At 39.1% G+C, this 25,879-nt stretch overlaps 1 protein-coding gene across 2 annotated transcripts in view; it reads right to left on the bottom strand.

The window, feature by feature from the left end:
- The window catches only part of DSCAM (DS cell adhesion molecule), a 699,778-nt gene that overhangs the window by 186,239 nt on the left and 487,660 nt on the right, over positions 1–25,879 (bottom strand). For both annotated transcript variants that reach the window (XM_053903059.1, XM_053903060.1), the window contains exons 9-10: positions 20,370–20,648; positions 3,655–3,774 (exon numbers count right to left, since the gene is read on the bottom strand). In XM_053903059.1, coding sequence (XP_053759034.1) covers positions 3,655–3,774; positions 20,370–20,648 — 399 coding nt within the window. The remainder of the gene's footprint in view (positions 1–3,654; positions 3,775–20,369; positions 20,649–25,879) is intronic.

The raw sequence follows: 25,879 nt of genomic DNA, 5'->3' as shown, positions 1-25,879 counted from the left end.
CAGTCATGCTCTGACCCTTGCCTTTAAACATTTCCATGACCACGCTTCCCTGGGGGGTCAGAAGTGGCCTTGTCCATGGGCAGCCAGAGAGCAAAGGATACCCAGGCTGGCCACGGGCCAGTGCACTAGCTGTATCTTACCTTAGCAGCCCTTCTTTGGGCCTTAGTGGCTAACAAGGGAATGGTCCCTAGGACAGTGACTGAAACCCATTCCCTCCACTATAAATGACATACATGTGCTTCGTTGTGGATTTCTGGGAACACAGGTGAGGCCCACTATGGTATTAAGCCCTGATTTAAAAAAAAAAATCTCTTTAGACCAGAGACCTCATTTGTTCATGTAAAGGGAAGAAAAAAAACAACAGGAGACAGAATTGAATGTTTTAGACTTCATGCATCTGGACCCAAGGTCAAGACTCTAATAACGTTATTTTCCCACAAAGATTGTTTCATTCCTGCAATTGCCGCCCTTAAGCCACTGCGATTTACTCTGGAATTCTGCAGCCTCAGGATTAGATTGTCGCAGCTCTCAGAGAAACAGCCCAAGTCTGTTGGGTTTACAACTTTTTTTCCCCCCTTGGTCACACATAACGAAGGTGCCCTTAAGCTCTCAGTGAATATTTGATTACCAGAAACGCGTTCCATCAGCAAGGCTAAATTTTTCTTAAGAAACATCTGTGTCACTTGTATAATTAAAATAATATTACACAATCTCCCCCTATTCCATTGAAAGATATTTAAAAATAAGCGTTAACACACGATATTATTTTTGTTGCAGGAAACCAGGCAACATTGTAAACTGCGGAAGGATGTGCACATGAATAAAATTCTGGCGAGTGGACAAGGCATATTGAAAGCTATAGAAATCGCTTATTCTTTGAGCCAGTGACTCTACTTCCAGAAATTTACCCCTGGAAAAAAATGAACACGTACAAATATTGATGAGATAGAGTCACTGTGATGTTTTTGCAACAGTGAAAACCCAGGAAAAAGCAAACACTATCCAACAATTGTGTTGGACACACCTAGTTGCCAAGTCTCCATATTCCCCTCTTAGTAAATAGCCCAAGCTGTGGGCATGGTGGCTGAGCACGTAGCTACAATGCAGCTTGCAGACCCCCTATAGCTGGGGTGACCTGGGTGGTGGGTTGTTAGAGGAATTGATTTAAGGACATTTCAGAGAGGGCCTTGGGGGGAGGTGACTCAGGTTGGGTGGCAGCTCTGCTCTTCCTCTTCTGGGGAGAGGGGAAGTGGCCACGGAGCTCAGTGGCGCTAACTGCTTGTCGAGAGGGGCAGATCAAAGGCGTAAGCAATTTGGGTCCCTGACGACCTAGAGGAAAAAACAAACTGGTCCTAAACTGTCTGTCTAGACTCCTCATACGAGAAAGAGTAAACCCTTGTGGCTTTAAGTCACAGAGCCCAATCCTAACAAAGGTAAGAGATAGTTAGATGGACTTACGGATGTATTAATGTAAGCTCTACACAGATATTAAAAAGCCATAGTGAATACCCATGTTTATTCACAGGGAAAGACATTCACAGTATATTGGTAACTGAAGAAGGAAGATTATAAGTGAGGAAGAATCATATGATCAATTTAAAGAGCCCACAAAATTACAGGTATATCCACAGATATACGCATTTTCCAGGGGACAGGTCTGAAAGGCTAGCCAAAAACGTTCAGAGCACTTATCCTTGTTTATCTTTGAATGGTGTTATTTGAGGGGAATTTAAAACACATTTATAAAAATTTGTTTGTTGAAGTCTCTCATTGTTTCTTTGATGATTTCATATTGCACATAAAATTTTAAAATAAAAAAAGGCTACTATAACTTCATTCACACATCAGTGATGGGAAGGAATAAAATGTCTACCAGATCCATGACAGACAAAGCATTATTTCATCTAAGAATAACACTTTTACAGATAAATAAGATTTGGAGGGAAGCGTGCAAGTAACATGAATAAGAAATTCCCCCAAAGGGAAGCAGTAAACATAGGATAAACATGTTTAGCATCATTAGTAATCCAAATATACAAATTAAAACAGAAAGCCATTTCACCTATCATATTGTAAAGATTAGGAATAAAAAGATCCTTTCTATCTGGTGACGACACAGGGATACACACAGCCTCACATTGCTGGTGGGTGTGCAAATTGCCACAATATTTTCCCAAGCACCCTGGGCCATACAGACCCAAAGCCTTAAATGCCACTTTACTTCTAAGGAAACAATCACACACATGTACACTGGATGGGATGCACATACAGGGATGTTCATCTGCCAAGTGTATAGGAGAAACTGAAAACAATCTCAAGGAGAGACAGGGAGCCTTGCACAATGGCAAACATTAGAAATAATTTTGAATAAGGTAAGTGTTGTGGAAAATGTTCATAATATCATATATGAACATGTATGCAAACTAAGTTAAATGCACGCTGTTTGTTTCCATATAATGCAACATGAGGCTTCAAATATGGCCTAAAATAAAAAGTCATGTGGGCAGTTACTCTGAACAACAGGCTTTGCTTTTTGAATAAAGTGCTTTGGCATGGACAATGTATGCGGCAGGCTATAGGAGAGTAGGCTCGGGGAATTCTTAAAAATGTAATTGATTCCTTCCTGCAATGAAATGGTTTCTAGCATTCTCTTCCCTCCCTCTTCTCTTTCTCCCTGGAAGGAAATATACCAGGAAGGAGGTGGTAAGTGACCCATTTTGTCTTTCTTCCATTGTTGTTATTTCCATAATAAGAAATACAGCATGTTATTTTAAAAAGCAGTATGTGGAATACAAACCATAATAAAGCAAACAAATAGGTAACAGACTCAGAACATTTAAACACATATAGTAGGTCTTAGACTGTTAGGAAAAGAGACCATGATTTATTTGTTTGTTTATCCCACCAGTGTGTATTTGGCCTTCAACTGCTTGATAAATTAATGAGTGAAGGTGAGTGAATGAAAAAAGAGAGAATTCCAATATGTTCATAAGCACAGTTAAGAACGCTTTCCTGGAGAAGACAATAAGATGGACACAAATGATCTTCATGGTGTCTAGAATGTTCCCCATCAGTCTGCATGTTACAAGTTTCTATTCCTGCAACATTGACAGTGTTACCTTAAAAGTGAGGAGGCTGCTTTGCCTTTGCACAGAGAAAGCATGATTAGGAGTGAAAACAAAGAACACTGGATGCTGAAAATAGGGGATGGATGTGTTTTTATTTTTAACCTTCTAAAGCCACTTAACCACAAATGTATAAACAACAGGGAAATACTTTCCAAACAATGAGCAATACTGACAATTCATCCTTGTGTCTGCACATGTCAGGGTATGCAGTTCTCTCCAAGTGGATTATGGTTACACAACTCCTGTAGGCAATGCAGAGCTATCCATGGTGCTGAAATAGCTTCCATGGAATAACCTGCCCCATTCGTGATCTTCCCCAGGGAATGCTATGCAAGACCAGATACTTTCCTGGTCCAAATAAAAACATTTCAGTGGAGTAGGGTTATTTGTGAGAGGAAAGACTTGGTGGAGGTGGGAACATATTTACTTGCCAGAAACACATCTGGAAGGACTCGAAATGCTCATCTAATTCTTTAGATTCTAACATATGTTCGGCAGGTAACAAGCAAATCAAGTAACTTCATACCTTTAGAGAATTTCCACACTATGGTGGGTACAGGATAGCCCTCAGCTGAGCAATTGAGGATGACAGCCTTGCCATAAATCCCGTCCTGGTCCCGTGGCTGAACCACAAATTTCGGAGGAACTGAAAAGAGAGAAATGTCACCCTTAATTTGGACAAGAACACAACTTTCAAAGCTATGATTTTAATAATGCCAATAATTTTAATGGACATTAAAATGAAAACAACAGGTTACCTATATGGAAGACTGAAAAATAGTATATGTGATCTGGAATAAGTCAGGAAAGTGACCTCAGTGTAGGAAAATTTTCTTATTTAGATCAGTGAGATTCTGCAGACTGAAGTTAATTTGCTCTGGGAAAAACTGGCCTCTTATGTGTGGCCTCTTATGTGTGGAAGTTGAATAAACCAAGGGAATAGGACATTGGTTTTTACTTGGGGTATGGAAGATCTTGAGCAATCCACTCCATGGCAAATAGAATCAGGACCACAATTTAAGGAACAAAGAACAATTATCAAGAGGAAGTATTCCTCTTGGGTGTGCACTGCTCAAAGCATTTGGTATCTATTCTTGTTCTAATAGGAGATGAAGGGAAAATTAATAGGCATCCCCTAAAGGCAATAAAGAACACAGCATGGCATTGAACTTCTCCCCAAAATCTGATGAAGACACACAGACCATTATTCCTGATGTCAGTAAGTACTCTTCTGGACCAACAGAGGATGATGGAAGCTAAGTGAAGTGAGGTACCATGAAGACTTTATCGTGTACATATTAAAAAAGCATATTAAATAAATGCATATTTGGTGAGTTTTATGAAGTGCTGGAAAAAATGCATCCCTACCCAAGTCATACACATGCACTCTGTCCTGAAACACAACTGCCAAGAGAAAGCAAATGCTTTGAATTAAGTTATTGTCATTGTAAGAGTATTTGCGTCTTCTCTTAAAGAGAAGATACATATACTTCTAGGAAAGGCAGCATCTGAAGGTATTAGAATCTCAGAATCTTTTCCATCAAAATCAATGATTAATTATGGGATGAACTTTCAATGAGGCAGTCCATTATATGAGAGGAGATAGATTGTGTCTACCATATGCCAGGCACTTAGCAAATGTGAGTGTTCTTCATCTCCTTTCCTTAATTCCTGGTAAAGCTAGTCTTGTCTGCCTTGCAATTTCCAAAATTCTTATTTTGAGACAGAAATATGGGCCTATATGCTACAGATCAATAGTAATTCCAGCCACAACATGAAATGGACTGGGAGAAAAATAAGAGTCCCTGTTAGCTAGAAGCTTCAAAACACATTGGAATGATATGAACCACAGCGAAGATCATTTTGTCCATAAAACAGTCGAAGAGGAGGGAATGATATCAAGACACAAGAAGCAGCTGGAGATTGTAATCACTGCTGTGTTTTTGAAAGAGACAACAGTGATGTCTAGGAGTACAGGGCCAAGGACTAAATACCAGGGTTTGAGCTCCAACTTTGCTTCTTCCAGTTGGATGATTTGGTGCAAGTTATCAGATGTCTCTTGGCTTCAATTTCCTTATCTTTAAATTGGGTATAATTACAGTACTCATTTTATAGGATTGGTGTGGAGATCAAAGGAATTAAGATTACAAGTGTTCTCAGAACAGTGTCTGGAAGATATTAAGTGCTCTGGGAGTGCTTGTTAATTTAATAAATGCAGGTATGTCCAGCTTTAACATATCCTTAACAAATACAATTCCCAACTTTCAAATTAAATCATGTATGCAGCCAATGGGTCTCCTCAATATTGCTTAACTAGCAAGCAATTTTACTTCATTTAGATGGTATTCTGAGACAAATATATTCAATAAAATGTAAATATATTTAAAATAAGGTGATAAGGGATGGCTGTCTCAAGCTGAGAAAACTATTTCTAGGAAAAATTCTGGAGATTATATAGAGCAAAGTTTTCTAGTAAAAGTAATAAATCTTGAGGATAGATTATAAAGTTTAAGGCACAATGCCAAAATCACTCTGGCCAGGTGGAAAGTAAATATGCAGTCATCTATAGTCTATGCTCTATTTGGCTCAAATTCTGCTAAGAGAAGGAAACCTTTTGTCAAATGGACAGGATCACTACTCTCTTGCATTTTCTCTGGAAGCCTGTCTAATTATAATTGATCCATGACCCCTCCCCTCAATTTGGTTCTAATCCAAAGGGACACTACTTAAAAACTGATCAAAGAGGTTTACATGAGAAATAGCCATTGACATATTGTAAGTGTGAGGTAATTATAGATGGAAATGGCCTATAAAACTGAGAATTATCTTTCATAACTTTCTCTTTCATCTCCTTATATCTGGCACTGATGGTTCTTCCTCGAAAATGTATCACATATCCTCAAAATCTCTCCATATTTATTGCATGCCCTAGTCACCATGGGTAAACAAGGTGTGTGGTAAATTGCCACATATCATATCCTCCATTCATCTGGTTTCAGCACACCAGGGGCTGGACAGTTCCATGCACTTGCCAGGGTACCACACCAAGAGCATGAGTCTCTGCTGTCCCAGGGCCTTCTCTGGTGTCACAAATGCTTACTCACTCTCCCTGATGCAACCCAGAAATGTGGGTGACAAACATATACCAATGAGGGACAGGAGTTGGGGGAGGGAAATGCCTCTTCTCTCCATCCTCCAATCCCATGGGACGAGTCTGAGGCATGTTCTTTCTATGCCTGTGATCAAACATTATAGGGCATCAGAATCACCTGAAGAGCTGACTAAAACACAAGTTGCTGAGCCATATCTTCCAAAGTTTTGACTTAGTAGATCTGAGGAGGGATCTAAGATACTGCCTTTCTAATAAGCTACCAGGGATGCTAAGTCTGCTGGTCCAGAGACAACACTTTAAGAAGTGATTGTGATTATCTGTGATTCCTCAGAGGATTCCCAGTATAAAGGATCCCCCACTGCCCAAAGGTGGCAACAAGCTCATTAAAACAACCTTTATTGATTTTTTCCCTTTCTTTCTGATCTTACTCCTGCCATCCAGCCCTCACTCTGGAATCCAGGAATCACATATCATTAGTGACTTGCAGCCAATCACGTACCTCACACTCTGCTTTTAGAGGAACTTTCCCGGAGACAAAGGCCAATACTGGTTCTTATCTGGTTTTAGAAGTAGCCTCGTCACTGGGGTCTGTCTACCTGGCACCTACCGCCCCTCTTGAGTCTGTTCTCCACACAGTAGCTTGAAGAATCCAAGACACTTACTGGACGATGTGACTGCCTGCTTAAAATCGTCAGTGCATTCCAATTGTTCTTTGATATAATCCATAATCATACAATATTATGAAGGTTCTTTATGACTTGGGTCCCTGGTTTCCAGCTTCATCTCTTGACATTCCCCTCTTGCAGGCTTTTCTCCAGCTGTTCTAAAACTCTGTCTGTTCTCCAGTCCCCATGATTGTTCTTGCTGCTTGGACTTCACACATGCTTCTGCATTTCTTTGTTTAACGAACTCTCACTTATTATTTGCATCTCAGTTCCGAGCCCACTTAGTCTGAGACACCTTTTCTAGTGCTATGAATGAGATTAAATGCCCCCACAGAACCCTTTGTTGCCCTGCCATAGCCTTTATCAAAATTGTTTGGTGTTGCTGGTTTAATTGCCTGTCTCCCCCATAAGGCTCTTCACCATCTAAGAATAAGAACCATTCCTTTCCCACTGACCATTGTATCCCCAGCACAGAGCACAGCAATGGAACATAGAAAGCACTCTGAAAATATCTGCTGAAAGGAAAAACAAATGGACATTACTCCAGCTTTACAGAACAGGGAAATAGGCTTTCTCCAAAGTATCATGGCTAAGATCATAACACAGATCACAGTGACCCCAATGCCCAAAGACCTTGAGAGTAGGATGGACCTATTTTCTTCTGAGGGAAGACAGCAGAAAGCACTATAGGAGGATTATGGCCAAGGAGAAACAGACTAGAGGTGGAACTGTTGCAATCTGAGCTAAAACTTCCTATAGGACCCAAAGACTTAGTACTCTGTATTGTCTAGGTTTTAATTCCCAAAAGTTGCTGGTTTCCTTTCTTAAAATTATATTTTGCTCTCCTTTAACTTGTGTAACACTTTATTTTGTATGTTGTAGTGAGCATGTTTGCCAATATGGTTGGTTTTTCCAATAGAAGGATTTTCCAATGGGGAGGAGGGTGATTAAGGAAATGGAAGGGAAGGATTCAACCAAGTAATTATGCCACACCCCCAAAATGCAATTGTAGGTCATTTGTACCATACACCTGTCTGAATCATAACTACACAAACATTACATCTGTCCCTCCAGAAAGAGAAATTTAAGATACGTATGTTCCAAAATACCCAAATCGTGTCATGGGACCCATGTAGTCTGATAACATCTGAAGTCTCCAAGGGACCCCTTCTTGTCACCTTGTCTAAAATGAGGGCTGTTTAAAACACAGTGTTCTTTGGCTTGGTCTGTTTGTTAAAGGAGGGGGGGATTATTTTTGCTGTTTTTAAGAGAGGAATAGTAATATGTTTGTAATAGGACAGGTACATTTCAATCTTAGGCGCGATTCAATGTTTTTTTATGTTTAAAATTCATGGCCTCCAAGAAGCTATATATTTCCAAAGAATGGATGTAAGCTGCCCTAAGCTGTCACCAGGAACAAGGATTCAGTTTTACTGAAAGCAAAACTAGGAGCTATTTGGTGGCGGTGGTGGGGAAGAGGGGATATGTACATAAATATTGCCACTCTCTACTGGATGGCATTTAGTCAAGATGGTAATTGGTCAAAGTCTAGGTAAGATTTAATTTATGACACCGGACACAAAAATCCAATGGCTTCCTGTCACAACCAGAAAGATGGTCTGGCCCTCGCCCTCATTCCTTTGCCTCTTCCCTTATGTAACACTGAGCACATTGGTCTCTTGCAGCTCTTTGAACACACAAAGCTCACTCCTGACTTGGGGCCTTCATGCTTGGTCTCTTCCCTGGAGCTCACTTCCTGCAGAGAGCCCTGTGACTTGCTCCCTTACCTTAGTCAAGTCTGCTCAAAAATCTCTCGAGAAAGGATTTCCCTGTCCATCCTATCTGACATACCTTTCCTATCCCCATCACTCTCAATCCTCCTACTGAGTTTTAATTTCATAGTACATGCAGATACCTGACATTGTTTGTTTGTTTGCATGTTTGTTTGTTTGTTGTCCTTTCTTCCACTGGAATGTGAGTCTTATGGGCCAGGAACTTGGTATCTCTGTTTTGATCACCACTGCACTCCAGCACGCAGAATAGAGGCTTCAGAAATATTTGTTGGAAGAATCAATGGATGAAATAAAATTATAGTAGAAATGTGGCACAAAAATTAGGCCACTAAACATAGCAATAAGATAGTGGCCCTGTATAACTTTTATTTTCCTTGCCAAATAAAGGTTAACTAGAGGCCTTTTGAGTAGTGTTTGTTTTCTATGGGGCAGCTAATCATTAAAAGTCAGAAACAGCAGCTACATCATTGGACATAAAGAAATGTGAGAAAACTGACCTCCTATGGAGCCGCAGATAGAAAATCATCTCATCTGCAGCTTTCCTCTCAGTGACGCAGAGCCAATATTAGGAACCAAAGGGCAGGTGTGTTCAGTCATTAAGTCTAGTACTTTCCCTCCAAATGGCTTCTTTAGTGCCAAGGTCACCCCACTGAGCATGACATTAGGAAGATTATTGGTCCACAGACAGTGTAAGCCATAAGGCACACACATAAGAGCTAAGGGTTGTTTTGTTTTCTTTTTTCTTTTAACTTCCTGTAGGAAAACAGCTAATTTATTTTAAATTAAGTCTCTATAAATCTTCCCAATTACCTGACAAGTCAAAAACTGTGCTAAGTTCTATAATGATTCTAGGTCATAAGGTTGTGATAGAAGGAATAACTAGGAACTGGGCTCTCAAACTCCACTGCTGTCATACCCATTTATTCCACACCTCAGCTGAAATGTCTTAGATGTTACCTTCATCTCCCATGTGCAATTTGTCTCAGCTGCTGTGGTATCCCAAAACTATATTGTACTTTTACCTTTTTGGCCATATTCCCAAGGCCTTCATTCTAATTAATTGCCTAATGCTTGGGTTGCCCCATGGCCCTTCTATGCAGTATACCCTCAATCATGATCCAAAATCATGTAGCAGGAAGGGGGGCATACAGAGGGACAAGGGTGGAAGAGTGTCATCACTCCCTGAGTGTTTATTATGTCCCAAGCACCATGATAAATACATTATTTTATTTAGCCCTTGGAAATCATTACTAGGTAGTATTCCATTTTATGAATAAAAAATGGAGATAAAGAGAGGTTAAGGAATTTACCCAAGGTCACAAAGCTAAGAGGTGTCCACATCATCACAGGGCTGAAAGGAAGAAAACGGAAAGAAGAGAAGCAGGGAAGAGGTCTGGGGAGGCAGGCTTGCAGGCCAGTGGGTTTTCCTTGGCTTTCCTGTCTGCAAAGCACAGCCCATCAACTGCTACCAGACGGTCTTCCTCCCTCAAGACAATCCATTCAAGGACATTTGTAGTTCCCCAGCCTTTCCTATGTCAAGTACACACTTGTTGAAAATAAGCAGACAGGCCAACTCTGGCTATGGCACAGCCTCTACGTCTTGGCTGGTGCTATCACTCTCCGACCTCAGAACATATGCCTGGAACATATACCTCCGTCCCACCCCCACCCCCGCCCCCCATTCATGGACAGTAATCAGAGTGCTCTGCTGTCAGCCAAGTGCAAAGGTCATACCAATTGTTACCTTGTCACCTAATTAAATTTTCTCAGCAGCTCCAAGAAGTAAGTCTCCCTGTTCCTATTTTATAGGTTAGTAAATTGAGGATCAGAGAGATTCACTCATGTTTTCAAAGTCACATAGAAAATGAAAAAGCAGAAAGGGGGACCTTGATTTTCTAACTGGGAGACAGAGTGTTGCATTTTTATTTTCTAAACCCTATGCACATCAGGGCTGATGGAGCTCACTCCTTCCATGAAGCCTCCCTTGAACGTATCACTGATCTCCCCCTTATTAGAGTTCATTTTGCTCTTGTAATTAATAGTCTGTCACTTGAAGTCCTCCAAACCACCCTCACTGTGACAAGGCAATTTCAAGGTCTCTAAACTCATTCTATTTTTCCCAAACTACATCTCAGACCAAAAGCTTTAAAGCCTCCAAGAGAAAACCACTTAACTCCAGTTAAAGATTTAAATAAAGACCCACATAATCATTCTCTAATGCTGTTTGCTCTTTTCATGTTGGTTTTGCTTCCCCAACTATACCTTTGCATATTTTTTTCATGAACCAAATGACAAGCCGTGTTCCAAAGTTAACTGGTAAGTCCACGCTTTGCAATATGGAATGCTCCTCCATTCTAAATGGCAATAATAAATAAGATTCCTCATCTTACTACAGTGTCTATTTAGCTCATTCAGAATATGATCCAGCTGAAGTGACGACCAAATTCAACCACTTGACTCTTCAAATTAAAAGCTGCAATCTGAGCAGCTGCCTGATTTCTAGCAATCAAAAACAAGAGGTTGTCACTCACAGCAGGCATTAACCATCCACAGAGAAACCTCCCTGTCCCAACTATTATGTACTGAGGGCAGACGGGAAACGGAGGAGAACTCTGAGATATTATACGCCCTGAGCAGCTCCCCACTCCCAGCATGGTCCTTGGCCAGCTACTTTTGGGGAGAACGTCTGTCATCAAGGCTTCTCACATATTTTTCTCAAAGAGTAGACCGTCAGTTCCTGCAAACTGTCTTCTGAATTAGCCCCACCTTTGCCATCCCCACTGCCACCACCTTGGCTCCAACCGTCACCCCTTCTCACATAGAGCACAAAGGCCTCCCCTCCGGACTTCCGGGCTCATGGTCTCACTTTATTTCAGTGCATGGAACGTCCTGCCATAAACTGTGTGATTTTACTGCTTTAGATTCCCTCATCAATTCCCATGGCCTCTAGACCTTAGGGCACAGAATCTACAAACTGTGAGCCAGAGTTAGCTCTAGAGTCTCATCCTTCCTCATTTTGCTCCCCAGCCACACCATTCTACCACACCAGGGAAATAAATGCACCTGCTGTCTCAAGCCTTCCATGCCACTGCAGGTGACAGACCTTCTTCCAGGAACACATTGCCTTCCTTTGTCTCTTTTTAACTTGATGCTGTATTTTCTAACCCATCAGGATCCCTCCCTCCCATTGGGTATCTCCTAACCTAAATAAGGTAACTTCCCTCTCTTCCTTCACAGTTTCCCTGCGGCCTGTCATACCACCATGTAAGGCTGTCACCTGTCTTCCACTAGATGGGAGCTCTCACTGGGAAGAAATGAGCGTTCATCATCCCAGCGACTATTCCAGGGCCAGCAATTACAAGTATGTGCTAAAGACACAGCTGTTTAATGATGGAATAAGAGAAAGATGAAAGACAGAAAAAATGCAGTCATCTGGGAATGGGTGCAAAAGAATGTACTTGTATCTACCCATTGATGGTTCAAAGAGGTGCAGCTCAGAATATTTATTTTCTTTTGAAAGCAACTGAAACAAGAAAATACTGAACTCACCAGACTGAAAAATTTTAAGAAAAAAAAAACAGTAAAGATGGCTACACAGAAGGACTTTAAAACAGAAAATGCTTTATTCAAGAGTGAAGGATATTTTGTAGTCCTAATCTAATAAATCCATTTTAGCCATTACCATGAAAACTGAAATTAAAGGCAAAGTAGGCTCAAAGCTGCTTTGACAATGATTAGGGTTTATTTGGGGTGACTGACTTTCTGAAATCAGAATGATAACCTGTTACGGTACCTACCAAACATGCACTCCAGATCTGGTCCCATTTTATATACATAATATGTGCATTATCTATTATACATCTACTATATGTGTATATATACATCTACTATATACATGTATATAGTATATATAATATGTGTATATAGATGTATAATATATATAACATTATTTATTTATTTGTTTGTCTATTTACTTATTTGTTTGTTTATTTTAAGTAGGCTTCATACCCAGTGCAGAGCCCAATGCGGGGCTTGAACTCACAACCATGAGATCAAGACCTGAGCCGAGATCAAGAGTTGGACACATAACCAACTGAGCCATCCAGGCACTCCAGATCTGGTCCAATTTTAAAGTAATTGAATGAATCATAAGCCTATCCCCACTGTAGCATAAGTTAAAGGAACTTGTATACTTATGTGTCTATATGCTGTTAAATACAATTAACAAAAATATAGATTTACTAAAAGTCATGTTGAAGTTAGATTACTTTCCACATGTGTTATAAAAGATGATACAGCCTGTAAGGAATAAAGTGTATAAATAATAGACTTTCATTTTAAATCATTGAGCATTAGAGCCAGGAGGGAAGTTATTATTTATTGAGGTCAGCCACTAATCTGTGACATCTATTTCTTTTATACAGTCCCTTCCAAAACACCAACCCATTTTTAACAAAGTTCTCTTGGTGGGAAAGTTGTTATTTTTCGAAGTAAGTTACTTAATTATTTCATTTTTGAAGAATTTTGAACCTTAGGAAGATTATATTTTAATATTTAAAAAATGGAAGCAGAATTTATATACAGTAATAGACACATATTTTAAGTGTATAGTTTGATAGGTTTTGACAAGTGCCTAAATCCATAAAATCAACACCCCATCAAGATTTAGAATACTTTTACTCTCCCCCAAATTTCCCTCATGTCCATTCCTTGTCAGCTGCCAATACTCCTTCCCAGTGGTAACCATTCTTCTGATTTTTATCTCCATTGAATAGTTTTCTATCCTGGAATTTTTTATAAATGGATACAAATAGAATATGTTACTGTTTTTTGTGTGTCTGGCTTCTTTTACTCATCATACTGTTCTTCAGGATTATCTATGTTTTGTGGGTATCAGTTATCTGTTCTATTTACATTTAGAGTAATTATTGATAGGGATGGACTTGTTATGGGCATTAGCAAAATGTTTTCTTTCTGTTTTATTCCTTTGTCTCCTTTTTCCTCTGTTACAGTCTTCTTTTGCGTTTCATTGGTTTTAAATATTGATACGCTTTGACTCATTTCTCTTTTTCTTTTGTACACTGGTAGATTTGTTAACATTTTTCTGTACAGACCCATATGTAAATGTAGGTACGTTTGTGCCTTCTATTACAAATGTCATGCTTGCATTTCTTTTTCTTGTCTAAATGCAAAGACTATGACCTCTAAAACAATCCTGATAGAAATGTTGAGAGTAGACATGCTTATCTCCTTCCTAATCATGAGGATAAGAAGTACAAAACACTATGGATTTTCATAGGTGACTTTTACTCTAGTGAAACTTACCTTTTATTGATTGTTAATCGAAAGTTTTATTATTTTTTAAATCAGGAATGGCTATTGAATTTCTAGTAACTTCTTTTCCTCTATTTCATTTATATCCGTGATTTTTCTACTTTACTGTTAATATGGTAAATTCTATTGATTTAATTTTGAATCATAAACCAAGCATTTAGTCCTGTGAAAGGGCCCACTTTGTCATGATATGTTATCCTTCCTTTATACTGCTAATTTGATATGCTCATATTCTGCCAACTATTTTTGCACCCACATTCATGGGCAATAACAGCTTGCAAATTTTTTTGTAAGTGATGTCTTTATCAACTTTTTATATTAAGTTTATGCTATGTCATAAAAATTTGGGAACTATTCCCTTTCCTTCTATTATCTGAAGGAGTTTGTGTAAGAGTTCTATTATTTCTTAAATTCTTGCTAGAATTTACAAATTAAGCTCTCTTGGCCTTCAGTTTTTGTGGGAAAGTTTTTGACAAAAATTCAAATTTTATAACAGACATAGGGCTAGTCAAATTTTCACTTTTATCTTGTATCCATTTTGATAATTTATGTCTTTGAAATCATTGGCCATTTGATCTAAATTGTCAAACAGACTGCCATAAAATTGTCCAAAAGATTTCTTTACTACCGTTTTAATTAATGTCTGTAGGAGCTATAGTGATATTTGCCTTTGCGTTAGTTTTCTAGAGCTGGTGGAATAAATCACAACAAACTTAGTGGCTTTAAACAATAAAACTTACATTCTTATTCTTCAGGTGATCAGAATTCTAGAATGTGCATTATGAAGTTGTTGGATATAATCTATAAATATCAATTAGGTTATATGGGCTGATATGTAGTTTAAATCTTCTCCGTTCTTATGGATTCTTTTTTCTACTTACTCTCTTAAGTATTAAGAAAGGAGTGCTGAAACTCCCAATTGGCATTAGTTGTTTGTCTGTTACTCCTTTCAGTTCTATTTCATAGTCATGTGCTTGGATTTCTGTTATTAGGTGCATCCAGATTTCAGTTGTATATGTCTTCTTGATGAATTAACCATTTTATTATTATAACATGTCCTTATTTGCTTATAGTAATATTTATTGTCCTGAGACTTATTTTATTTAATATTAATACATCCAATTAAGCTTTTCGTGATTGGTTTTATATCATTTTACTTTTAATTACTATGTCTTTTATATTTAAAGTGTGGTAATATGTACTTGAATCTTGCTTTTTAATTAAGATTGGCAGTCTTTGCTTTTTAATTGGTATGTTTAGTCCATTTATACCTAATGAAAGTATTGATATAGTTGTCTTTGAGTTTTCCATCTATTTTCCATTTCTTCTTTGTAATTATGTCTCTCTTTTCCTATCTTTTGTAACTAATCAAGTGTATTTTAATGCTCTTTTTTCTATTCTGTTGCATTCACATCTATACCTATTTGTTTCATTTTTATAATTCCTCAAGAGGTTGCATTGTATGTATTTAACTAGCAACATCTATGTTCAAATAATTTCATGCCACTTCATGTATAACATAGGATAAATTTTACGAAGTAAAATTCCACTTTCCTTTTTCCTGTTTGTGAAATTATTGTTGTATATTTTACTTTTGCATGTTATAAATTATTGTTGTTTAAACATCTAAATGTTTTTAAAGAAATGAAAATGATAATATGGTATATTTTATCTTTAGCCATAAATTTATCTTACCAAGAGCTGTTCATTCCTCTTGAAGATCAGTTTCCACCTGGAATTGTTTTCTTTTAGCCTAAAGAACATTCCTTAACATTTCCTGTAGTAAAATCTGGCTGGTAATTAATTCTCTCAACCTTTACTTGTCTAAAAACGCCTTTATTCGGCATCCATTTTTTAAGAATATATTTTTCTAAAAAAAGAAAAAGAATATATTTTTCTGGTTACAGAATCCTAGATTGATAATGTTCTTCCTCCACACCTTTCTTTCAGCACTTTAAACATGCTGTTCCATTCTCTTCTGGCTTGAATTGTTTACGATGAGTAGTCTAAAGTTTTCTTACTTGGTCCTCTTGAATGTAACAAGCTTAATTTCTCTGGTTACTTTTTTATTTTAATGGTTATTTATTTGTGACAGACAGAGGGAGCAAGAGTGCACATGACTGGGGGAGGGGCAGACAGAGGAGGGCAGAGGATCTGAAGTGGGCTCTGTGCTGACAGCAAAAACCCTGATGTGGGGCTCGAACTCACACACCATGAGATCATGACCTGAGCCGAAGTTGGATGCTTCACTGACTGAGCCATCCAGGTAACTCTCTCTGGTTACTTTTAATATTTTATTATTGGTTTTTAACAATACAATTATAACGAGCCCTGACACGGTTTCTCTTTGTGCTTATTTTTTGAGGGTTTCATTGACCATTTTGATATGTATATTTACATTTTTCTTCGCATTTGGAAAATTTCCAATCATTGTTATTCAAATATATATTTTTTCCCTGAACCTTTTTCTCTGACTCTAACTACGTATATGTTGGAAGGGCTGACATTTCCCGAAGCTCAGTGAGGCACTGTTTACTCTCTGTGAAAATATCTGGTATTTTCTCTTGCCCTCTTTTCAAGTTCAGTAATCCTTTATTCTGCAGTATTTAATATCTTTTTTTTTAATATGAAATTTATTGTCAAATTGGTTTCCATACAACACCCAGTGCTCCTCCCAACAGGTGCCCTCCTCAATACCCATCACCTACCCTCCCCGCCCTCCCACCCCCATCAACCCTCAGTTTGTTCTCAGGTTTTAAGAGTCTCTTATGTTTTGGCTCCCTCCCTCTCTAACCTTTTTTGTTTTTTCCCTTCCCCGCCCCCATGGTCTTCTGGTAAGTTTTTCAGGATCCACATAAGAGTGAAAACCTATGGTATCTGTCTTTCTCTGTATGACTTATTTCACTTAGCATCACACTCTCCAGTTCCATTCACGTTGCTACAAAAGGCAAGATTTCATTCTTTCTCATTGCCAAGTAGTATTCCATTGTATATATAAACCACAATTTCTTTATATCTTATTAAATGGATCTAGTGAATTTCTCATTTCACACATTATATCTTTCAGAGTTAGAATTTCTTTCTGGTTCTTGTTTTAAAAAATATTTTACGTTTCCCTTCTTGTGTTCTCTGTGCACTCATTTACTTGAGTTCATTATATTGAACCCTTGAAATAAGAGGGTAGCTAGCCACTTTAAACCCTTGCCTGCTAACTGGGACATCTGTGTGTCCATCAGTCCATTACTTTAATTGTTTTTCCTTTTGTTTATGGCTCACATTTTCCTCCTTCTTTACATATCTAGTAAGTATGTGTAACACACTGTGGATATGCTATGCTATTGAGAGTATGGGTTTTGTTGACTTTAAGTGTTGAATGTTATTCTTGCAGTTAATTCACTGGCAAAGTTTTATACAACCAAGGATCTTTTTAGGCTCTTTTAGGGTTTGTCTAGAATAGCTCCTATTCCAAGGATAGATTAGCTCTCCTCCTAGTGTCCCCTCTGAGATTTTAACTGAATTTCCATGTGTTCTCTATTCTGGCTGTTCAGAACTCCAATACATCCCAGTACTGTGTAGCCTCTGAATTCTTCATTCATCTCACATCTACCTGGTACTTGTTCTCTGATAGATTTCATGAAGTCTCATCCTATGCATGTGAAGTGTAGTATTTAGCTAAAGACTCACAAGGAGATTTTTAGAGCTCTCTGAATAGCTCCCTATTCCCCAGCACTGCAAAATCTCACACTTCGGTGGTTTCCAAATTTCTATCTGTTTTCTCCATCCAGCAAGATCACAGTTATCTACTTGGGTTCTGCATCCCTTTGTCATGGTTTGGAAAGTGCCTCAGAGAGCTGGGGTACATTTTGGAGCTCAACTCCTATATTTCCATTTTCTCCAGGATCACAACCCTCTGCTTCCTGCCTTCCACTGCCTGGAAATGGTTGTTTTATATACATATTTTTTTACCAGTTTTACAGGTTTTTTTTTAAATGATAGGTGGACAAATCCATTACCTGTTACTCTTCGATAGTCCCATTCATTAAATTTTTAAATTTATTTTTCAAGTTACTTGAACCAAAATCTGCCTCCCTAAAATTTCTAACCATTTTGGTTGGTTCAGTCTTCTAGAATACCCCACAATGGCTCTTTATATACTGTTTTTAACATACTCCATTGGTGCAAAGAATCCAGTTCCAATTCACTAACTCAAGGACTTTGATCCTGTAATTATCGCCTCTTTATCTTTGCCACGTTTCTCTCCTCTCTACTGGCTCATTCCCATCAGCATGTAAGTTTCCCTTGTCCCATGTCCTCCTCCAACTTCCTCACCAGTTTTCTGCCTCCCATCATAGCAATGTGTCTGAAAACATGAAAATAGTTGTCTTTTCTTGAATTCCCACACATTTACTCACCTCCCTGTCTGTTCCTTAGTCCTTCTAATTAGGCATTCACTGCAACCACACCACTCTTCATGGTCACAAACAATGTCCATCTCCCTAAACTCAATGACCGATTCTTGGATTGCCTTTTTCTATTTCCAGTGGGATTGTATATACTTTATTACCTGTGTTTCTTGATATATTTCCTAATTTGCTTCCGTGACTTCATAGTCTGCTGGATTTCCTCCTACTTCACTGGCTTCTCCTTTTCCCTCTCTGTTTCCTTTGCTAATTCCTTCTCTTATTTTGGAACCTCAAATGCTGGAATGCCTTGGATCTGGACCTTCTCGTTTCTCTCCCATGTCACACTGCTACTCCTTGCTTCTTCTTCACTTCTGTTAAAGATGCTTCTTTTTACTTTACTGAGCAAAAGGTGTGCTTCCTCTCATCTGCAACACTTACTTTCAGTATCTGACTGAAAATATATTGTCTTACTCAGGGAAAATACGTTTTACAAATACAAAGTTGGTTTCTTCATATAAATTCTAAGTATACTTCAGTTTCTTTTGTTGGCCATTACATAGAAAATGCACTACTTTTCAGCCAGAAAGGAAGGAAGGATGTCTTGGGGACAAGATTCAAAGACTGAGGAAAGACACAGGCATCTGTTGATCAAGAAACAATCTGCTCAGATCTGCTCAGATGTTTGGAAGATAATGGAAATCAACCTCTCCCAACACTTACTCTGAGAGCCCAATATTTGGAGACTTTAAAATGCAAGTAATCAACATTAACATAAGTCTTTAAATTTAATACAGTTGCTTTTACAATGTGGGTGAAAACTGTGCTCAGAGATGAATGCATAGTGCTCTTGGAGAATCATAAAACCACATGTCTGTGCCCAACACACATTAGAGAATACTAGCTGCTCATTTTGCACATGTGGAGTGGAGCCTTCATGGGAATTTGGTGACTAGAAGAGAGATGTGAAGTAGACTGGTGCCTACATTTTAGATGCATCGAGTCCCCTGCCAATATTTTCTACAAGCTGGACTACCCTATTTTAATTTCTTTAAAAAATTTTTAATGTTTATTTATTTTTGAAAGAGACACAGAGCATGAACAGGGGAGGAGCAGAGAGAGAGGGAGACACAGAATCCGAAGCAGGCTCCAGGCTCTAAGCTGTCAGCACAGAGCCTGACACAGGGCTCTAACCCATGAACTGCGAGATCATAACCTGAGCTGAAGTCGGACACTTAACCAATTGAGCCACCCAGGCACCCCTGGACTATCCTATTTTAATTTCTAAATAAATACCACCCCACTTCGTTTAATTTGATGAATGTTATCATAGCTTTCTAAATTAATGAGAGGTCTGATGCTAAACAGAAGAGAGGAACAAAACATATTCCTAAACTGAAACTAATTTTGCATTTCTAGAACTAAACTAAAACAAATACAGGAAGCTACTCTTTGCTGTGTGTCAACTACACTTCAGTAAAACAAATAATAAAAAATAACAAAAAAAGAAAAGTTATCCTTTTATGATTCTTTTGAAAAGGTGTGATTTGACAAATGATATTCAACAAACATTATTTTTAAGGCCATCAATCTAAATAATACTCTTATAAAAAGTGCCATTTAGAGTGAATGCAATACAGCAGGAGCTTATGGACTTTGGGGGCTAATTCAGGGAAAGCCTCACTCATCAATTAAATGCCACTCTCACTTCTTCCTGCATGCATTTCTTAGCTGTTAATTATTTGGAGCTTCACATCTTAGGTAAATAAAGACTTGGTTTGGCGTTAGTGGAGTTTGTAGTTGGCTTCTACAGTTGTGAGTTTTATTTGAATGGGACGAGAGCAGATTCTGCAAAGTCTAAAATTTTCACGTTATTGCAAGTGAACGCACTCCGTGAGCATCGTTGAATTTGTGCTGATGCCACACATCCCACTTACCTCTCACGATCAGCTGGCTTTGGTGTTCCACAGCTGCTGCCTCATTCCGGGCTATGCAGGTATAGTTCCCGTTGTGCATGAGGGAGAGATTGGAAATCCGCAAGGAGCTTGTGAAGTCAATGTTGTCGATGGTCACCCCGAGGCTCGCTGGGATTGGCCGGCCGTCCTTCTGCCAAGTGATCGTGATGGGTAAGTCCCCTGAGACCACAACACATGGGATAAAGACCCGCTGTCCAATGGAGAATCTTGGAAACTCAAAAGGTTGGATGAAAGGTGGAACTGAAAGAAAAGAAAACGTAACAGAGGAAAGATGCTAATGAATTGCACGCACGCTCTACGTTCCCTTTTCCTTTTACCCTTTTGCATGACATTGAAAGAGTAACAGAGTCACTTCCATAACATGTAAATACATGCACTGGGAGAAGAGGTGAAGTTGTGCCATCCTGTTACTTGAATTCTCTCATCGTTCTAAATGAAAAGCATGGCTTAATTTGTACTTTAGCAAACAAGCTTAATTTATTTCGACAAACTTTAAAAGATACCATAATTATTTTTGAATAAAAATATTTCAGACTCTGTACTATTCATTGTGAAAGAGGCATTTGAGTCTGTGTTTTCCTTAGAAGCTTTTGAAAATGATGTGTACAAGAAAATATTTCTCTCCTGTTTCACTAATACTACCACAACAATTACTATTCCCTGTTTAATGCATCCCATGCCTTGCTAATGGGTATACTTTAAGCCTGTTCAAGAAGAGATTCCACTTTCATTGTTAAACACGCTTTTTTTAGGACTAATGCCCAACTAACAGCAAGTATTAATGAAAAAGACTTATTTTATGTTAGGATAATCATGTCTTCATTCTATACCCCTCAATTTTACACATGCCATGTGCATGACTTTAAATTATGGACTGTCCATGGCCAATGTCCTGAGTTGCTGAGATGTGTTGCTAATGAGGACAAGGTTATAGCCTTCAACCTGGCCAGCCATGGACACAGCCAAGCTCAGTCTGGAAATCTCTTTTCTGATTTAATCTCCCTGATAAGCTTCTGTTTACCTTCTTGCCTCAGGACCACTCCTGGATGATCTTACAGGGTGTCAAAGTCATAAAATGCTTAAAACTGAGCCAGAGAAGCCAACTTTGAATCCTACCATGGTTACTTCTTGGTTATGGGATCAAGGGCAAGTTATCAATATGCTCTTCCCATCGGCCTTATGGGGTTGTTATTCAGAGTCTCAAGTCGTAAAGAGGGAAACTTATTCAAAGATATTACTTTGCCCTTGGCCATAGGACTAGTTCACTAAAGAGTGAGGGCTCAGACTTTACCAATTTTATTTCAAAAGTCTGGAAATATACAAGGTTGTAAACCAAGATTACTATGCATGCAATAAATCAGTTATTATACCAGATGGTTTTATATGAAATAGGAGGGTATCTACAGTTTGTTCACTAAATCAATTATAGATACATTTCAATGATCAGGCTTGGGGAGATATAAGAGATCAAGCTGAGAAACATCTGAATGGAAACCATCCATCCATCCATCCATTCATTCACTTGTTCACACAAGAAGTGCCTACTGAGTTCCTGATATACATGTGACAACACCGTGTGTGCTGGCCACACAGCAATGACCATAACACCTCGGTCTCTGTTCAGTGGAGCTTTCAAGCATAGTCATAGGCAGCAGATGTCAACAGAGCATAGCCGTGGCCATTCTGCTATTCCATATTATTATTACTCCTACTATATGCTTTCAAAAGCATTTGGGAGAAAGAACTCAGAACTGCAAATACAGCCAGAGTTAGACCGGTGAGTGGATAAATGGTTCAAGTTAGGTCTCACCAGAGAAACAAACAAACAAACAAAAATAGCTTAAGGTACCAGGCACATTCGATGTCAAAACTGGTGACAGCTGACAGTTTGCTGATTCTCAAGGTAAAGTTACAGCTGTGAATCTGCAACGAGTCAATCTGACACCAGGAGAAAAAGATCTCGGGATGAGGTTCTAGCTGGGGCTGGTAGAAACGATGAGGCTGGATTAGGCTGTGATTACTCATAGCTGACATTGGGTGGGGAAGTACCAACTTGTAGCAGACGTGCTCATGTTTCTCTAAATATTGCCCCAAACGGCATAAATGTTTATTACATGTGTACCTATTATTGACACTTAATAAACTACCATTTTTTTTAAATAAAAAAGCAACTACATTTCCTCTTATTTAGTTCCTTACACATAGGAACCTGAGAGTCCACTGAGACAAATGTAGGCACTCAGGAGCTTGGTGCTCATTATCTGAATTGTAGATCTTTTCTTTCTTTCTTTCTTTTTTTCTTTTCTTTTCTTTTCTTTTCTTTTCTTTTCTTTTCTTTTCTTTTCTTTTCTTTCTTTTTTTTTTTGAGATAAGAACTTCGAAGCCAGACTACCTGTGTTTAAGTCCAGCTGTGCTACTAAATAAAGTTTTTAACCCCTTCTCTGTGCCTTCACTTCCTTATTTGTAGAAGGAGGGGTTTGCCGTCAGGTGTGAATGAGTTAGCACGGAGTTTATGAACTTCCAATTTTAGTATATGTACTGCCGACGTGAGCACTGGGGTCTACAAACATCCAAGGACACCTGAATCCATTGCTTAGCATTGGTTCTATTTTGTAAGCCTTTCAGATGAGGAAAAAGTAAAACAGTTAAGTTGAAAGGTCACTTGGCAAAGGAAAGGGCTCCATTTCTACCAGTTATAGTAGGGAGAGGAAAAATAGGACTGACTTTCTATTCTCCAGATCAAGAAAGGTTAGACAGCATATTTTTGATTTGCCTAATAACACAATATGTAGGATGTAGACTGTCAGTGATTATTCATTATGAGGATTTCTACTTCTAAATTTTTTTAAATGTTTATTTATTTATTTATTTATTTATTTATTTTTTTAACATTTTTTATTTATTTTTGGGACAGAGAGAGACAGAGCATGAACGGGGGAGGGGCAGAGAGAGAGGGAGACACAGAATCAGAAACAGGCTCCAGGCTCCGAGCCATCAGCCCAGAGCCTGACGCGGGGCTCGAACTCACGGACTGCGAGATCGTGACCTGGCTGAAGTCGGCCGCTTAACCGACTGCGCCACCCAGGCGCCCCAATGTTTATTTATTTTTGACAGAGAGAGAGAGAGAGAGAGAGAGAGACAGAGCATGAGTGGGGGAGGGGCAGAGAGAGAGGGAGACACAGAATCCAGAGCAGGTTCCAGGCTCTGACCTGTCAGCACAGAGCCCGACGCAGGGCTCGAACTCACAAGCTGTGAGATCACGACCTGAGCCAAAGTCGGACGCTCAACTGACTGAGTCACCCAGGTGTCCCAAGGATGTCTACTTCTAAGAGCAAAAGAAAGTTCTAGAATAGAGACAGAGCAGGTACATGTTACTTTTAAGAACAGAGGCAAGAAGTAGCTACAGAGGAATCAGAATTTAAGAAGAATGCAAAAACAGATTCTATCATTTTAAAGCTTCTGGAATTCATTGGTTTATAGAACTCTAAGGGATGTAATTATAGTCCCGGGAGTAAATTTCAGAAACTTGAACCACAGAGAGACACTGCTGAAGACCTGTGCCTCCCATGCAGTGAAAGCAAGCTCCCAGAAGCCCACATGGTCACCCTCGCCTGCAGTGCTCAAAGGATAATCTCTTGCTTTCAACACTGGTTTGGTTTTTTTTAATGTTTATTTATTTTTGAGAGGGAGTCACATGCAGAGTGTGAGTGGGGGGAGGGGCAGAGAGAGAGGGAGACACAGAATCCAAAGCGGGCTCCAGGCTCTGAGCTGTCAGCCTAGAGCCCGATGAGTGGCTCCATCCCACAAACCGTGAGATCACAACCTGAGCCGAAGCTGGACGCATGACCGACTGAGCCACCCCGGCATCCCTCAACACTGCATTTTGAACTATCATAACACTCTTAGCAATCTCATTCCTAGCCCAAACCTGGTGCTGAGAACACAGACACACTGATGCGGGCTCAGTGAGAAGGCAGAGTTGGCAAGCAAGGGGGTGAGGGACCAGGAATAAACTTTATAAAACATAGACACAAGAGTGCAAGATGCACAGCAGCTGGGGGACATTTTGAGCTGCGACAAACTGCCCTTCATCACCAGCATGGTCGCAATGAATACGCAATCATAGTACATACCTAAAGTTGCATACTCCGAATCGTAAGTTATAGTTAATAGATTAACTATAGCCAGCCAAGAATGTTGCACCCAGCAAAACCGTTATTCAAAAACTGAGGAGAGACAGACTTTCCCAGATAGACAAAACAGAGGGAGGTCACCAGGGCTGTCCTGCAGGAGATCCTAAAGGAAATATCAACTTGAAATATCAAGTTGAAATAAAAGGACACCTGGGGCTCCTGGGTGGCTCGGTCAGCTAAGCGTCTGACTTCGGCTAACGATCTCAAGGTTTGTGGGTTCAAGCCCCGCGTCAGGCTCTGTGCTGACAGCTCGGAGCCTGGAGCCTGCTTCAGATTCTGTGTCTCCCTCTCTCTCTGCCCCTCCCCTGTGTGCACTGTCTCTCTCTCTCTCAAAAATAAATAAAAATGTTGGGGCGCCTGGGTGGCTCGGTCGGTTAAGCGTCCGACTTCGGCTCGGGTCATGATCTCACGGTCCGTGGGTTCGAGCCCCGCGTTGGGCTCTGTGCTGACCGCTCAGAGCCTGGGGCCTGTTTCGGATTCTGTGTCTCCCTCTCTCTCTGCCCCTCCCCTGTTCATGCTCTATCTCTCTCTGTCTCAAAAATAAATAAACGTTAAAAAAAAATTTAAAAAAAAATAAATGAAAATGTTAAAAAAAAATTTAAAAAGAGGACACTAGACTGCAACACATAGCCATATGGAAATATGCAGTTCTCTGGTAAAATTAAATCTATGGGCAAGTATAGAATACTGTATTTTGCAATTTTGATGTATAAGTCCACCTTTAATTCTTGTATAGAATTTATAACACAAAAGCATAAAATCTGTCAAACTCTGTTAATGGATATACAACATATAGAAACATAATTTAATATTAGTGACATAAAGTGTTGAGTGGTATATCTGTAAAGGAAAAAAATAAAAAAATAAAATATTTTAAAATATATTTAGGAAAAAAAAACCACCCAAAAGAGTTAAAGATTTTCATGATAAAAAAGAGGATTTGGTTAGCGGGAAAAGTCATTTCCCCAGAATAACGTCAAAATCAGGTTTGTTATTTGTTTTACTTGCCACATCAGGATGTACTTTATAAAATGCAGACTAAACCATCAGACTGATTTGTGGACCATGACACTTTTCACCTCACTACATAGACTGCCTCTATTGCTTTAGCCATGAACACAAGTCTGCTGTATAAAATGCTTAAATTTTCTCAGAGGGCCCCAAATCTCTTGCTGTACACTTGTAAGTTATAAAATTAGAGGCAAAAAATAAACGAAGCGATTAAAAACTGCTCGCGATGACTTTGGTGGAGCCAAACCACCTGCTTGAGACACATCA

The sequence above is a fragment of the Panthera pardus genome, unplaced genomic scaffold (assembly GCF_024362965.1).
Source record: "Panthera pardus isolate Hobbes unplaced genomic scaffold, ASM2436296v1 HiC_scaffold_16, whole genome shotgun sequence".
Classification (NCBI taxonomy): Eukaryota; Metazoa; Chordata; class Mammalia; order Carnivora; family Felidae; genus Panthera; species Panthera pardus.
Note: the sequence above shows the minus strand (reverse complement) of the source record. Positions and strands in the feature narration are given on the sequence as shown.